Source organism: Mirounga angustirostris, unplaced genomic scaffold, assembly GCF_029215605.1.
Source record: "Mirounga angustirostris isolate CCGP_5_RB_7025 unplaced genomic scaffold, mMirAng1.0.hap1 SCAF_10, whole genome shotgun sequence".
Classification (NCBI taxonomy): domain Eukaryota; kingdom Metazoa; phylum Chordata; class Mammalia; order Carnivora; family Phocidae; genus Mirounga; species Mirounga angustirostris.
In genome coordinates, this window is record NW_026991718.1 from 23,236,322 (window position 1) to 23,253,650 (window position 17,329).

The window sequence follows — 17,329 nt, forward strand, 5'->3', positions numbered from 1 at the left end:
GTCCCCTTAACTTGCTTTATTTTCTTCACAAAACATCACTATCTGAAATATATCACCGTACACTTGTCTGTCACCCTCATTGGCGTGTAAGCTCTACAAGCCAAGTAAGGCTTAGTCGATTCTGTTCACTGCTTTGTCTCCAGGACCTAAAACAGTGCCAGTCATGTAGGAGGAAGTTAATAAACCTTTGTTGAGTGAAGAACAAAACAACATAGAAAGAAGAGAGTAGGCCAAATACCAGCCCTCAAACCCCCTCGAGGGTCAGGAGGAGGAGATCATGCATGCTGAGGGTACTGCGTGTGGTTTGGTGGGAGCACCTTTGGCCCTTGGTGTTCCCATATTAACATTAGAGCATTAGAGCAATATAGGATGGAAAGGGCCAGGCAGTCCTGGTAGTATAAACGGGTGTTTGTTGAAAGGTATTTTGTCTCTTAGCCATGACTGCACAACAGAAAGGGGTAGGGCCCGAGGAGACAGCACACATCTCCACACTGTCACTCACGTACACACCAGCACACACTCGTAGACATACAACCACACCCACATTACTGACACGTAGGGAGCCCTGCAGTCCTTAAGAAAATGCTTGAGTCCTACTCCTTAGTAGTGTGGGCCCTCCACTGACCTGACCATTGACAGAAACTATCAATTCATAGACTGTACGGACTAGTTAGCAGGATCAAAGTCATAAAGCCAGTTGAGTAAAATAAATAGTCCTTGTTTCCAGGTAGTTATTTTGAGGCCCTGGGGAGTTTTCCTGATTCTGTTAGGTTGCTGGACGAGCCCAAACCATGCCTTATTTTCCTCACTTGTTAACATTAATCCTGGAATAAGATCAATCTGTCAGTCACTTAAAAAATAATAATTAAATGTGTAAAATGTGCTCACATTATTATGAAGATACTGTCAATATTCACTGTAAAAAAACAAATCAGGCCTCTCAGATCCAATCTCCTGGGATTTGATTAAAAAGCTGTTCCTGGAGAAAGTTCTGGAGTCCTCATATGACTGAGATTTTGACAAGCTTCAAAAGACTAAAATCGCTCTTTCAATTTATATCAGTGAGTGGGTCTTTTTGGGGCAATCCTCTACGGCCCCACATAAGTCATGTATTTCCCCCAAATGGAGTTTGAGGGTTTCATTTGCAAATTGAAGATGAACTGTGTTGGGAGGGAACTGATTGTACAAGAGGACCCAAAATGCAGAATACTATCCCTCCTCCTTTTTTAGCTCTAAGAGTGCCTTGCTGGGATTTGCTTATAACTTTTGCAAAAAAATTCAAGGAAAAATATACTCAAAACACACACTTACGTATAAACAAAGGTGCACAGCTCATAGTTTGGGGAGGAGGAAGATTATAAATACACTGAAAATTTATATAGGGCAACATATGCGGGGGATAAGTGAACTGGCCCAATCTTTTCCATTATATATTTTAATAATAATGTTAATAACAATATCACAACAACATTTTATGTTAGTATATTCTTTTGTACCCTTCAAAGACTGCTAGGAATGAGCTCATTTGCTCAGTACAATAGCCTGCTCGAGAAAGAAGTGTGGCAGGTAACTGTTATCTCTGCTTTACACAACAAAGGAAAAAACTGGGGCCCAGAATGTTTGATTCTCCTCAAATCGCAAAGCTAGAACCTAGTCTCCAGGATTCTTGACCAACCCATTTATCGTCTTGCTGTAGATTGGCACTCAGGGGGTGTTTTGTGAATATTTAGGTGTCTGATAGGCTTGAGATCACTAACAGGAATTCTGCCCATCAGCCTCCACAATGAGTTCTCAAAGCTTCCTGTTAATCGGGTGATCTCTGGCACACAAAAGCCCACTGCAGGTAGGTTCTAAGGTGGTCCCCAGCGATCTCTGCATCCTGGTAGTCACACCCTGCTTAGTTTCCTCCCTTTGAGTACGGGTGAGACCTCTGCTTTGCTTTTAAGCAATAGAATATGGTAAAGGGGATGGAATGCCTTTTTCATGATTACATTACATAAGATTGTAACTAACTTCCATCTTGCTTGCAGACTCTCTCTTTGTCTTTCTCCCTTTCTCTCCTCCTCCTCTCTTCCTAGGCTTCTCAAGAACTGCCAACAATCATGTGAACTTGGGAGTGACACCTTCCCTGGTTGAGCTTTCAGATGAGACCCAGCCTTAGCTAACACCTTGACTGCAACTGTATGAGAAATGATGAAGGAGAAAACGCAGCTGAACTGTGCTTAGTTTTCTGACCTGCAGAAACGAATATAACAAATGTGTGTTGTTTTAAGCTACTGCATTTATGGTAACTTGTTATAAAGCAATAGATCACTATCTAGCCACCCCCAAACTCCACACCAGCACATTCACTGGTTTCCATGTCTTCTGTGTAAGCACCCAGTGTGGAGGGCCCTGGCTAGGCTGCATTCTCCTGGGTGTCTTCTCTCTCCTCCTCAACTCAGTGATGGCCAGGGTGACTCCACCTCTTGTCCCTTTTCCTCTTGCCAGTGGAGGAGCAAGTGGGGAGGATCCCCTTATGTGATCTAGAGTTAGTATTTCAGTCTTTCTCCTCTTAGTTCCTCTGTTCAGCTCTGGGCCCAGATGAATTAAAACAAAACAAAACAAAACAAAACAAAACAAAACAAAACAAAACAAAACATCTCTCTGTCCAAGACCACTGAAGCTTTGCTGCAACAAGCAGAAAACTGAATAGGCTCCAAGGGGGTGCAGGTTTGTTCTGCAGGCTGAACCAGCAAGTCTGGGAGTAGGGTGATAATTAAAAGTGGTCTTCCCCACAAGTGCTTAATGCATTTGCACTGATGGAGGGGCCTTTTGTGTTCTGCTGGTCTTGGAGCTAAATGATCTTAATCAAGCTGTGCTGAGACCAGAGTTCCTGGATCATTTGTTGTCTCCCACTTATGCAGCCTTTCACTGAAACAAATGGGTAAAAGCAACATGTTTTCTGAGGCCATCCAAAGGAGAGAAAGGCAGTGAATCATCTCTTCTGTTAACAGGAGCTATGGCCTGGTGTTAAGGCATTTTGTCTGTAGCTTGGCCATGATTCCAACCACCATGTAGCCTTAGACTGGGGGTTCATGAGGTGTTTTCGAGTCTGTCAGAGCTGGATGATGCTGTGCTGTTTCTCCATTGGGACCCAGGGTTGGGAAGTTCTGAAGTAACAGCATAGATTCTTTCCTTTCTCAAAGGACACTCGATTTCTTTTCAAAAATGATGATCAGTTCAGTAGAATTTGCAATGCACCCATCTTGGATGAAGACCTCCTCATCATCCAGGACAGGGTGAAGTCAGAGCCATGGAGTGGGGGTGGGGGGGGGGAAACTCGTCCAAATTCCAGATGCGATCAGAATTAGAAAATGGAAAGGGAGCCAGGATCTCCCTTGTGCTGAGGTATCAGTGGTTTCATCTCAGGCTTATGTGGACCCAGCTCTGGGTGGTGCATTTTTCAAGATTGGCGCTTTGTCTCCTTCCCAGCTGTAGGCCCTGGGGCACCCAGCACAGGGCTTGGCACAGACCAGGCATACAGCACATGCTTGTTAAGCTTGTTGAATTGAACTCAGCCCTGCATGAATTTTTTTTTTTTTTAAAGGATTGGGATTCAGGGAATTCTAAGAACACACTGACTAGAAAGCAATGATGCTTTCTGTGTTGAATGCTGAGCTGAATTTCCTGAGTTGGAAAGAGAAAACCAGTCGATCTGGATGCAGCAAGAGCTTTTCCCTTTTCAGCAGCTGGGTGGTATTTCGGATTGCTCCCAGTGGGCATAGTGTTAGAGCGGGAAGACTTTGGAGTGAGCCAGCTTGAGTCTGGATCCTGGCTCTGCACTTTGACTGGGGGGACAAGCTACACAACCTTTCTGATGCTGTCTCCTCACTTCTGAAATGAGGAACACAGCAATGACTCAATCAGCTCACTTCATGTCCTGCTCCTCTTTCAGCCTGGGACAGGCATGCACTCACCTAATCCTTTTATAGAGCTTATGAAATGGAAGTACTAGTGAGAAAAGCACCATTTTTTTTTTTTTTTGATGTGGGGAAACAAAGGCGCAAAAAGGAGAAGGAAATAGCTTAAAGTAAGTGGCATAGCTGGGACTTGAACACAGGTGGTCTGAGCTCTTGGAAAGTATGCTCAACTCAGAATGGGTGAAGCGGCGTGGGAGGTTCAGGCTTCCGGTCATGGAATGTGTTAAGTCACAGGAATGAGAGGTACAGCATAGGGAGTCTAGTCAATGGTATTCCAATGGTGCTGTGTAGTGCCAGACGGAAGCTACACTGGTGGGGAGCACACAGCATAATGTATAGATTTGCCGAATCACTGTGTAGTACGCCTGAAACGAATGTGAAGTTGTATGTCAACTATACTTCAATAACTAACAAACAAACAAAAAACCAACAGCGATGCCATCCTGCTTTCTGATAGTGATGTCTATCCTCGGGGAGCCTGGGGGGCAGTAAGGACCAAAGGAAAGAAGCTGAACATGCTTAGTAACCGGGTACAGATCCAAGGCGGCAGCCTGCAATGGTGGACTATTGGCCCCGGAAGCTGTTGCTGGTAGGGGGGCTCTGTCGGGGGGAGGCGGGGAGCAAGCCTCCTGCTCAGCCCTCCCCTCTGCCCTGCACTGTCACCAGATCCCTGTGGCAGGGCTTTCTCTCCCTCAGCAACCACGCAGGCCACCTCTTGGGGATGCTGACGGGGTCTCCTAACACACAAAACCTCTTGCACTGGAAGAGACTCTTGCACGTCAGTCACGGGCATCATGCATTCACAAATTAGTTCATGCCGCCTGTCTTCCCGGAGCCTGGCCCTGTTAGCTCCCAGGGAAGGGAGCTGCTCTCAGATGAAGAGTGACATGGCAACTGGGTGGGCACTGAACCTGTCGTGGGGACCGGGGGCCCACAAGCCTTGTTAAGGCTGGTGCTTCATGCGTCCTCACGAGTTCCCTTGTTATAAATAGGTGATAATCCACAATATTCGGTAAAGAAGCAGACCAGCTGAACAGGAACATGGCCAGCCACCCAAACAAGTCCCCACGATTCTATCTTTGGCCCATGCCTGCCCAAGTCGTAAGGAACTGCTCCCCCCAGTGGAATGGCTGCTGACAAAAGTATGTTCCATGTGCACCAGTGAGGACTGGGGTGTACACAGGGGTGCCAATTAGTTGCAATTATCAGCTTTCTTACATGTGTGTGGGTACATCGTGTGCTGAGGGTGCTGTTTGGAGGATCAATGAAGATGCAGATGTGCTCTAAGCAAAAACTTTAGACAGAGTTTTTTTTTGTTTTGTTTTGTTTTTTTCAGAGAAGAGATTCCTCTAGAAGACTAGTCAACGGTAGAATTCCTTTAAGATTTATGACAACTTGCCCTTCCAAATGTTACCTGGCTTAGAAAACTTAATTTTTCTATACACTTTTTAAAAGGACCATGTTTTTTTAGCTTCTTATACAAGTTGTATAAGTTAAGGCAAGTTACTTACCCTGTTTCCTCATCTGTAAAAGGGGGATTACATTAGAGTACCAACTAGTGAGATAACGCATACAGAAGAGCCCAGGACAGTTGCTTACATCCAGCACCACCCAGTGACTCGTGGTTTTTAGGTGTGTAAGAGGAGATGACAAAATGCTTTGCTGTCTGAGAGATAAAAACTTAAAAGTATGCCGTGGGACTCTGAGCCAGCCCCTCACCTTCCCCAGGCCTAGGCTCCTCCTCATCTGTTTTCAAGAGGTCAGGCTGTCCTTTGGGGTTGCGGAACTTTATTTCAAACCAGGCTTTCCTTGAGAGTTTGTTAAAAATGCAGAGTGTGACCTCCTCTTCCTAGACATTCAGATTCCACAGGTCCGTGGGGACCAGGAAGCTTCATTTTGAATGAGCAGCACTTCTGGGTCCTCCCTCCCCTCACAAGGTGATCCGAAGCAGGTGGTGTGAAGAGACACTTGAAGAAAGCCTGGGGTGGATCTGGGTCCCTGCTGCACTCAGGAAGTCCCAGCTTCTGTCACTGGGCACCTCTGGGGAAGGCTGTCAATGATGCAATGGAGCCGAGAGTCCAATCAGAGTCCTCCCACCCCCCCACCGCCAGGATGAGTGGGGTTCTCCTGCACTTCTATCCTTACTTGTTTCCTGTCCTCCCCGTGCCTGGGGGCCTCCTGCCTCCCAGACAGGCACACGGTAAAGAGCTACGGCGAAAGCAGGGACCCCAGCTCCCTCCAGCTTGTAGGTAGCTGTCTGCGGTGCCAACAGATGATAGGATGCTATGATTTGTTTGGGATTGGATTAGAATACATTTCTTTGTTCAGGAACTCAGTGACTCCTCACTGTTTGGGTACGCTGCCGAAATGAACTTGGCTGGGCCTGCAGCGCCCGAGCGCATAAGGCTCTGGTGGAAACGAGAAGACAGGTTCTGAGCGAGGGGGCCGGGCCCTGGCAAGCCTGCCTTGCAATAATGCTGTCATCCCCAGAAGAGCACGCTTGGACCATAATGGCTCTAGCTACAAATTCTATTAACTCTAAGAGTTGTTCTGTGGTGAATGGATAATGCATTTAGCAGAAATAGACTCAATCAATTTATATGAAACACATAAAACTTTCTCATTGAAATTGGCATCTGTTCTTGAATCATAGGAGCGTGCGGGGAAATGGACAGTCTGTCACCCTTTCTTCTGGGCACATTAGCAGTGCCATGGGTTAATTAGAGAGATGGCCAAGAAAGCTCTGGGTCCCTTACACCCTTATCCCTTCAGCCCTTAAAATCTCGGGGTCGGTGATGGGGAGGGACCTGGAGACTGTCTACTTTAAGCCTGGACTATTAAAAGAAGCAGTCTGCTTGCCTTTGCCTGTGTGGCCTTTGGCGCCTCTCCTCTGAGCTCTGCTACGTGGGGGTTTGCTGACATGCCCCAGCTGTTAGATGAGGACAGAGAAGGCTGTGCAGAGGCAGGAGCCACCCCAGGACCACAGCCTGCTAGTGCAGGCCTGCCAAGGCTGCGCACAGAGCTGCTGACTCCCGGTCTAGTGCTCTTTTCGTGATCCTACACAGTTTTAATTGCCCCCCTGCCCTTCAGCAAGAGATGTCTACTCAGAAAACAGTAAGCCAACCATCACTAAGCACCTCGGAGGCGAGAGTGTGGTTTAATGCCAGGGCTCCATGAGTTACTGATACTTGTGGGTTGGGCCCAAGGTTTGGGCTGGTTCTTACGTAGGTTTTCTGAGCTGATTCCCTCCTGCTCTCCCTATACAACATGTGAGCTCACAGGAGAGAGGGGTAAGGAAGCTGAGGCAGGGTCATAGGCCTTGGGGGTCCTGCCTGTCCTTATCTGGGCTTTGGGGGGGGGTGGCAGAGCCTGCTTGTACTTTCATTACTGCCGAGAGAGAGAGAGAGAGAGAGAGAGAGAACTCTGCAGCCCCGTGATTGCATTATCCCAAGCAGTTGGTTAGTGTAATTGTATGTGCAAAGCTGACAAATGTAATTTTCCCAGACTTAATACTTGCCCCATTTTCTCTCTCAGTTTCTTCATCTGATTAGCTAAAGTGACTCAGGCTTCCGAGAATGCTTCATGAAGCACCTGGACAGGCTTTTCCCTGCCTCGATGCTCCAGTGCCTCAGCTCTGCCCTGTGGGCTTTGGGGTGAGGGAACCCCCAGACCTGGAGCTAAGGGCCTCGTCATGGGGCTGACTTTGGGGACGTGCAGAGTATTTAGGGAGACCTGGATGTGTTGTGAGTGACTGTTTTCAAAAGCCCCTGTGTACCCTTTGTGTTTCCAGGAGCTGGTCTAACTCCTGCCAGGAGGAGAGCTGAAATGCCACCAGCCGACCTTGTTCCAGCCCAGCAGAAGCTGACAGCGCTGAACTTTGGGAAGGAAATCTTGTTATTTGGTGTCCCCCATCCTTTGTTGAAGGCCGGGAGCTGACGTGTTTACTGGACATGAGGCCTTTTGTAGGGATGCTCTCCTGCTCTTTCCCATGTTCAGTGTTTATCTCTGGACTTGGCTACCTGGAGTGGCTTAGTTGGCTGAAAGAATGTAGACTTCAGGGTCACATCTTGGCTCCATTCCCTACCAGCGGGGGGACTCATCCCTCTAGACCATCTTCTCATCCCACCCAGTTGGTGTTGGGAATGACACCAACTCTCCCCAGCCAGAGTGAGGTCTGGATAGGTTGGTGTATGAAACACCCCAGCCCAGGGTCAGGCAGGCAGACCCCTCAATCGCTCCTCCCCTCCCCTTTCCCTCCCACTGCAGCCCTTCCTTCTTCTCTAGAGGCCCTTGAAGGCAGAAGCTCTGAGCTGGGCTCAGCTTCCCCTTGCTGGCCATGACCTGCTGGCTTGCAGGCCGCCCCTCCCCCTCTACCTGTGCTCTCCTCTTGTATACTGGCAGTTCTTGACCGCCTGACCTGGGTCTTGCTCGGTTCAGCATCTCTGAGCATGTAACTGGCCCCAGAGGAAGTGTGTAGGAACTGTGTGTAGGTCTAGATGAAAGCCAGGTGAGGGAGGGCCACGGCATAGACCCAGGGTGGCCTGTTCTCCTTGACCCTGAGGCTGGGTCCTGGCCAAGTGGCACCTCAGGGGGCGTAATGGGCTTTGCCTGTGGGGGTCGGGGAAAGGCGACCCTGCTCCTCCTTCTCCTGATGAATCAGAGGGTGCTGGGTGGGGGGCAGCATGGTGGGGCTGGGACATCTGTCAGCAGGGGCTGGGGCTGGGAGCCTGCCTCAGTTTCTCCCTGCCCTCGAGCTCCCCTATGCAAGAGCGGGTTCCTGGCAAATCATTGTCTCTGTATTCAGTTTTCTAAAGCCTTTCCAAGGAACCCACTAAGGCTGCTTGGGGATGTATCTGCCTCAGTGTCCTCTTCCCTTAGAGGTGGGGTCATTCCAGAAGGGGGCATGGAGACAGAACACTGTCCCAAAGCCACCTGCCTCCTGCTCTGAGGCTGGGTTGGGCAGCAGAGGAAGCTCCAGCCTCTCAGGCAGCCACTCGCTTCCGATTTTATTTGGAGGTGGTGGGGGAGCATTGCCGCTTTCCAGCCGCTGCATGATTTCATTAGTCTGAGTGGCCACTGTGTGGACCCTCATTGATGAGCCTTTTAAGGACAGTGGGAGTTATATGGCAATAAACTGGGGAGTCAGGCGGGGTGGATGGCTGCTCCTAAGTGCTGGCTGCCAACATCCAAGAACTGATCTCAAGCCTCAAGGGCCACCCACCCCAACCCACCCCATCACCCCATCAGTCCGTGAGTCAGTAAGTTTTTCCGGAGCTCCTGCTATGTAATCAGTGTTGGTGGTGAGGCAGGGCCGGAGCCTGCCACGAGGTTTGCCGAACGTGTCCTGAATGCATCGCAGGGAGGCAGTCACTGACCAGGGCCCGGGGAGTCCTGGAGGTCCGTCCCTGGGGTGGGGAGGGGCGGCAAACAATGGACAGAAGGCTGCAGCCCTCACCTTAGCCGTTTTCATGAATGATGAGGCAGAGTAGGGAAATAGAGGTGGCAGGTTCCCCTTCATGTAGACAAATGAAAAAGTGTTTTGAGGATTTAGTTAAAGGTGAAGGGAGGAGAGGGGAGAGGTGAGGGGGAAAAGCAATGAACTCTTTCCCCCTGGTCTGGCCGCTGGGTTAGATCAGGTAGGAATCGGAGACAGAGAGAGCTACACCCAGGGTGGCTTTTCAGCCAGAGAAAGGAGGGGTTTCTTTCGTAGAAGACAAAGCAAAGCTGATATTTACATAATAAGTTGAGAGTCAATGAATTTAGTGTGACGGTGTAAGTCTCCACTTGTTTTTTTCTTTGTACTTTGCACTAAACAAGGATTTTACATTGCAAGTAGAAATTTATCATTTATCTATTGTTATTTTAATAAAGTGATCTTTTATTGGAAAAAGAGTATGGGTGGACAGTGCTGTACACGTGCTTCTCCAGGTTACTCACTTCACTCCCATGCCCAGGCACCCAGCCCACCCGGGGGAACCCCTTGACCTGCTGGTGTCGGGCCCCAGCTTCTCTGGGGCGAGGCTCACAGGCCTAACAACTGCCCAGGACCATCATACTGGCTCTGGAGACTGATTCTAGGAGATTTCCTCCTTGTACAAAGAATAGCTGAGAAGTCACCCCATGGTTTAGGGCCAGAGGCTGAAGAAGCCTGTGTCTGAAGCAGCAAGAGTCCCCATGAGAAGTCCTTCAGCCCGGAAGATGCTGAAGCAGACAGCTTTGGAAGGGAACCAAGGTTTGGGGAAATGTGTTGAGCCTGAAGCTTTGGGGCCTTTACCCGTGATGGGCTAGCCTGGCTTTGTGCACCAAATAACGTTGGTTTGGGGCCCAACCCCCTTACAAGAAGTCTAATGTAAGGTTTCCTTTGTTCAGTAAATGGGGACTGGTTTCAAGGGACTGAGTTTGAGGAAAGATCAGCTTGGTTCTCTCGTGTTGGTGCCTGGGTATTCCCCAGGCACAGAGGAGAGTTGCTCCTTTGCTCAACTTCCGGACGCTCCATTCAGCCAGGCAACAAGAGACCCAAACAACCTCCTCTTAGAGCCCCATAGCCAGGGAATAGGTGATGGTCCTTTTAAAGGCTGACTATTTTATTCTTTAAACACAGCTCCCCACTGCCATCACAACCCGTATCTTCCTTCTGCCTTTTGCAACAACAACAGAAAATGACTTTGCTCCAATTTGTAAGTTGAACCCTTACCTGTGGGGTCAAAGACGGGGATCTCTCCTGTACTTTCCCAGGCTTTTGGCTCCTTGTTTGGGTTTCTCTCAAATAGATTTCTTGATTTGGGTGCCATATCCTGTGGTATCTTGTCCTCCCCACTGACTAGAATAGAGAAGACCCCGTGCGCTGAGTTAAGTGAGGCTTGATTTAAGGGAGAGAGCAGAGTATGCCCCCGGGGAAGGTGGGAGAGGCAGGTGGGTTCAGGTTAAGGAGGGAGAGTGAGGCCCGGGGTTGTCTGGGTTGGGGACAAGTGCCAGGGACAGGGTGAACTCACTGGTGAGGTAGCAGTCCAGGCTGATGGAGATATTGTCAAAAGCCACGGTGGCTCTGGATCCTTGCCCCCACCACACAACAATCTGCAGCCAGAACCTGTAGGTGTTAAGAGGAGCGTGTGTGAGAAACGGCGTGGGTCAGTCACCTGGCAGGACTCAGCATCTGGCCGATGTGTGCCGATGCCTGGCTCATAGCGGTCCTTCGTGTGAGCCTCCCCTAATCACAGAGCAGCTGTGAGAGGGGAACAGTCCACGGCTCCCCCTACTTCCTTGCTGAGGGATTGTTCCATAGGTTAATCCATCCTGGAGTTTGGGGCTTGAAGGTTCCAGTACTCCCTGAAGCTCCGAGGAGACCTCTTTCACTTTTTGGGTGTGGAGGGTGGGTAGAAATGGGTAGGCTTGATATTCAGTGGGTACTCCCTGGTGGAGCCCAAGTCATTATTAAAATATTTCTGTACCATCTGATAAAGAGCCACTGTCCCCCAAGTGTCCCCTGGCTCCTTTCCTGGTACCCCTAGTTTTCCCCATTATTCAGCAACTGAAAAGTTAACCCCCTGCACAGCGGGGTAGGGGAAGGATCTCAAGGATCTGGTGTCTTATCCAGTGTCACTCTCCACTGGGGCTGCTCTGTGTGGTGCCTGACCCGTTGTTAAATATTAAATAATTTGACGCTGATCCCTGGAGTGTTTGTAACCAACACAGAGCAGACTGTAAGTATTAACAGTAAACCTACCGAGGTTTCTTCACAGAGAAGGCAGCCTTTAAGTTGGTTTTGAAGGAAGGCGAGGACTCAGAGGTGTGGATGTGGGGCCAGGGAACCGTGAGGGGAGGACATCTGTGGCGGAGGAACTGGAGTGAGGGATGGCTCAGCGCATGGCCGGGCCCCCGTGGCTCGTGGGTGAGGGGTGTGGAAAGACGCAAAGATAGTGAGCGGCATGTGTGTATCATGCACAGCATCAGGCTTCTCCATGAGCCACGGCAAGGTCACGGTTTCCTTAGATTTCCCGGGGGACTCTGTCGGCGGATGAGCTCCCAGCTCCAGCCCGTGTCACCTGGGACACAGCCAGGCCTGGGATCCTCAGGGGGCAAACAGAGGCCCTAACACTGTCGTCTTGTTCTGTTTACAGCAGTTGCCAGGGTGAGAGAGATGCTACTCGCAGGCAGCAAGAGAACAGGTGCACGGAGCCACTTGGGGATGGAGACTAGAAAGAATCACATCCCTGGGTGGAAGAGCAGTGGGTAAGGCCCCACAGCGCACCTTTCCCATTTCTCCACTCTAGGTTACCACCTCCTCATCTGTTATCCACAGGCTGAGGGGCCAGGCCAGGTGCTGAGTGTCACGGGCGTACCTTGCAGGCGGCCTGGGCCCGGAGCGAGTGAATTACCTGTGTGTGCCCGCTGAGCATGGGGGAGAGGGACAAAACCCGTTTTGCCCTAACTGGGCCCTTCCTGGGAGACTGCATGGCTCCCCACCGCTCTCTGCTCTCCCTCCCTTCTCTCTGCCCTCCTTCTTCATTACTGAGAGATTAGGGCTGCAAGGTTCTCAAGCCGCCACTGGGCCTCTTAGCATGGATGGCGTGATGCAGGCTGGGGCTGGCATGGTCTCTAAATAGAAGAGTTTCTAAAGTGCTCTGCAAGGCAACAACAGTGGCAGCTGCTGTTTAAAAGAGTTTGATTGACACGGGGAATTGCACATAGTTGGAGTCAGGAACACTCCTAACAATCAGGGAAGACTCAATCAGATGTCGAATCAGATGTAAACATGCAATGTGGCCTCCGTCCACCCACAAGGCCACCCTGCCGACCCTGCCCCAAGTGCTCCAGACTCCAGAGGCTGCAGGGAGGGGACGGGGCGGGTGGTGTGGGGGGACTAAGGTGGGTCATGCTGGGGTGTGGGGACGGCAGGGGTGGAGCAAAGGCATTCTGGGAATGGGGTCTGGGGATGGTAGTTGCTGGGGCAGGGAGGAGACAGCAGGACCCATCTGGGCGTTTCTGTTCTGTGGGGGCACTAGCCGAGAGGCTGGGTGGCCATTGGGGCCACCCAGATTCAGGAGATTTAGGATTCTCTGCTTTGGATGGTACCTGGTTGTGCGTCTTCAGCTGAACCCCAGGGGAAGAAGAGATTGCTCCTGGCTCTGCTTCCCCCTCCTTGCTGAAGATGGGTGAGACTTCCTCAAGGCTCTCAGTTTTTCTGGTGCAACCTGTCTTTCCTATTGCACCCCCCCCCACCCCCCGCAAAAGTACAGATACCAGGTCACTCTCCAGGGTGAGCCGTGGCCTCAGGTCTTGGGTTCTAGCATATATCAGGTGGAGTGCTTTGGGATTGAGGGAAAGTTCTAGCATGTACCAGGTGGAGTGCTCTGAGGTTGACAGGAAGTTCCAGCATGCACAAGTTAGACTGCTGTAGGAATGAGGGAAAGTTCTAGCATGAACCAGATGGAGTGCTCTGAGACTGAAAGTTCTAGCATGTACGAGTTAGACTGCTCTAGGATTGAGGGAAAGTTCTAGCATGTACCAGATGGAGTGCGCTGAGACTAAAAGTTCTAGCTTGTACCAGTTAGACTGCTCTAGGATTGAGGGAACGTTCTAGCATGTACCAGATGGAGTGCACTGAGACTAAAAGCTCTAGCTCTTGTACCAGTTAGACTGCTCTAGGATTGAGGGAAAGTTCTAGCATGTACCAGGTGGAGTGCTCTGAGAATGAAAGTTCTAGCATCCACCAGTTGGACTGCTCTAGGATTGAGGGAACATTCTAGCAATGTACCAGGTGGAGTGCTCTGAGACTGAGAGAAAGTTCTAGCATGTACCAGTTAGACTGCTCTAGGATTGAGGGAAAGGTCTAGTAGCATGTACCAGATAGAGTGCTCTGAGACTGAGAGAAAGTTCTAGCATGCACCAGTTAGACTGCTCTAGGATTGAGGGAACGTTCTAGCATGTACCAGGTGGAGTGCTCTGAGACTGGAAAGTTCTAGCATGTACCAGGTGGACTTCTCTGGGTCTAAGGAAAGGCAAGGTCCATGCCACATTACTGCCAGGATTACGGAGGTCAGGTTCTAACAAACATTTGGTTACTTCACTATTCTTTATCCCAAAGATAAAGAGAAAGAAATCCGAGCCCCCAGGGCTAGAAGAACCTAGCCCTCCCTCTCTGTGGGCAGCCTGGTCAAGGAGAAGGGAAGAGCAAACTCTTCGGGGTTCCTCCAGCTCCCTCACTCTTCTGTGCTATTTAAGAACATGGCAGCTGAGCTCTTTCTAGCCTTTAGCAATTGATTTCACTCCCTGCCCCTCAATAGTTCACACCTGCTCAGCTCTTTCAGTTTTTCCAAATAAGACACTTTTGATTGCATGGATTATTGTTGCTTTTTCTCTTTTTTCCAGCTGGTGGGGTTTGAAACTTGTGGATAAAACAGACTTGGCTTGAGATCTTGGTTGGAGCCTGTCTTCACACAAAGAACATACCCCTTGACTCTGTTCTTGCTCAGAGAGGCCTGCTGAAAATTGGCCTGGGGGATTCGGGGAGGTGGCCACTGGGGCAGTGGGCCAGGTTTAGAGGGGACAGCCTTGAAATTGAGTGTCTCCCAGACTCACTGAGCAGATCTCTGTGCAGGAAATGCTGATGCTACTCATGCACAGCTCCGAAAATGCACAGTCTGGTTCAGGCAACAGACTGTTAATGGACAGTGAATATAATGCCTTATTTGCCACCCTGGCAGCCTTAGGGATTGACAAACCTAATTAAGTTCACTTAATGATTTTAAGTAGCTGACAAAAAGGTGTGTGTCTGAATGTGGACTGAGGGAATAGCAATGCTTTAGACAAAGAGCAAGAAAGAATGGCCAGCCTGGGTAAAAGGTATTTATTTAACGGATGCGCACTAACCACATCTCAGATTCCTCTGGGCCATTTAGTGGGCTCAGAAGGTGGGGGGAGTGTTCTGCATCCCTTCTCGCAGCTGAGGCTTGTCTGGGTTCTGGCTGCTTAGGATAGAGCTGGCAGATACTGCTAAGGAAAAATGCTTTTTCCAATTTCTCACTGTGCACTTGATTTGCTCCGCAGAAGTCTTCTAAAATGGACTGTCACAAAGCTCGGGTCACGGTATGCATTTCTATTAGAATAATGTATGTGATGAAAAAGCCCCACTACATTCATCCTATTATCTGCATAACTGACTTCAGTTACCAGTTGAAGAGGAGTGGCTGATGGCCAGCTTTGGGTTCCCGGGACCAGCCTGGCTCAGATCACTATGGCCAGGGCTGGACATGTGTGCCCTGCCTGACTCTAGAAGTCTGGCTCTGTGACAGTAAAGTAGGTCTGGACATTAAAGGCCAGACTCACTAGTTGGAAGCACCCTCTCTTCCTGCTCAGTCCCAACTCTCAGAAGGAATTTACCATGCTCTGACTTGGTTTCCCCTCTGGCCATCATGACCCCCATAGCAGTGAGGGGGGAGTCACTACAGAGTGATTCCCAGGTTTCCAAGGGCCATAGAGATCTTTCACAATGAATTGGCTTCTGTGAGGGAGCCCTTTGGGGTGGAATAGGGGAGAAAATGAGTTTTCAGCCAAGCTGAGCAAGCACAGAGAATCACTCACACTCTTCCACAGTCTCAGTCCCAGGCTTCCAGGCACTGGCTGTGTGTGACTAATGGTTCTGGTTCCCACATTTGCCATGGCATGCCACCAATCGGCAAGGCCTGCCACCAGGGTGTTCCACCAGACTGCAGGGCGGGAAGAAGCCCTTCTCTGGCAAGTTCCCACTTTGCTCTTTCATTTTCTCATTCTGCACCATGTATATTGAGCTCTCCCTGGGCCTTAGGTTTGCAGGGAATGGTGAAGGGCAGATCTTGCTTCCAGGAGCCCTGGCCCAGCAGGGGAGGTACGGGTGCACGAATACACCTGCTCAATAGGCTCAAAGGTGTCAAGTGCCCCGAGGGAGGAGAAGTCATGCACTTGCCCCAGGGATCCCTTGGAACAACTGGGGGTCTTTGGAAGGCTGTCCAGAACTAGACAGCACCTACATCCATTCTGCTCAAGAGACGGGGATGTCCACTGCACCTTTCTCAGGACACCTTTCCGACACTAGCTTCTTCCTCTACTCTTGGCTGTTGTGTGTGCTTATGGCTTTGAGAGCTGAGATGGCGCCAGAGGCGAAGGCATTCTCCACGGTGAGAAGACCCAGGAAAAGGGTGGTTGCTGGTTCCCTTCCCTCCTGACAGAAATATCTTTATGAGGGTGAATTAGCAGCTTTCTCTGCTTGGTGAGGGCCGAGTTTCAAAAGGCAGAGTGGCGTGAGGACTGGGCTACGTACTTGGTAGGACCCTGGGCAAGTCACTGAAATTTGTTAAGCACCATCTTAGTTTAAAAAAAAATTCATCTATGTAATATGGGTATTTTTTTTTTTTTTTATAGTGGAAGCTTTTCTTTAGCATGGGAGATTCTAGTTTGTTGTTCCTGTTTTATATTTTTATTAGAAATCTGTGCTTCCTCAGGAGTGTTATAAGTTCCATATCTCCCCCTCTGCCTTTGAGCAAAGATTATTTGAGCTCTTACTCTGAGTCAGGCACCATGTCTGTAGCTGGGAGTATAGAGATGCACAAGATATCGACCCTGACCTTGAGGAATTCAGAGGACTTGTGATTCATATTATTCAGTGACTAGGAGATTTCTATACACCTTTTTAGTTCTGCCCCCATAGAGCTAGAATGTACAACCTGGAAAAACACTGAATCTGGGCAGTGAGAGAGAAGTCAAGAAAGACTCTGAAGAACTGAAGGTCTCAGACAATGGTAGGGCTATGGACAGAAGAATCACATAGGGGCGGGGTGTTAGGGGGCATACTGAAGGTGTGGGCAGGATGCAAATCAGGCAGCTGTTAACCCAGGTATGGGACTCAGATGAGATGAAGACTATGCGTCACCTCACAGAGGTGAGGGTAGAAGTGGTGTACACTGAGGAGATCCTAGAGAACAGCACGTATAGAACTGGATTCTGCTTTGTTTCAAATATCAGCAGTTCAGTTTCCCCCTAAGTTCCAAACTCTGTGCTTGGGGAGAGAAGGGCGGAGAACTTAGGTCTACATTTTGAGGGGCATTAAGAATTATGAAAAACATGCGCATCCGTTGACTTGTAAATTGAGCTGTGGATATTACCAAGGAAATCTTGAGAAGATCTGAACATCCTGTTATTCGAAAGGGGTTCACTTATTGCCATTTTGCGTGACTACTTCTTAAAACCAGGCTCACAGGCAGGATCTGTCTCACTGCTTTGCACTCTTGATTGTGGAAACTCAGCAATCAAAAACAACAACTTGTCCCAAACGTCACAGTAAATCAGTGTTAGAAATAGTATTTAAAGCTCAGACTTGCTAATCTACTCCTTGC

At 49.5% G+C, this 17,329-nt stretch overlaps 1 protein-coding gene across 1 annotated transcript in view; it reads right to left on the minus strand.

Annotated features, from left to right (window-relative positions):
- The window catches only part of ALK (ALK receptor tyrosine kinase), a 688,728-nt gene that overhangs the window by 62,037 nt on the left and 609,362 nt on the right, over positions 1-17,329 (minus strand). The window contains exons 10-11 of the mRNA XM_064572054.1: positions 10,955-11,049; positions 10,657-10,782 (exon numbers count right to left, since the gene is read on the minus strand). Of these exons, the coding sequence (XP_064428124.1) occupies positions 10,657-10,782; positions 10,955-11,049 (221 nt within the window). The remainder of the gene's footprint in view (positions 1-10,656; positions 10,783-10,954; positions 11,050-17,329) is intronic.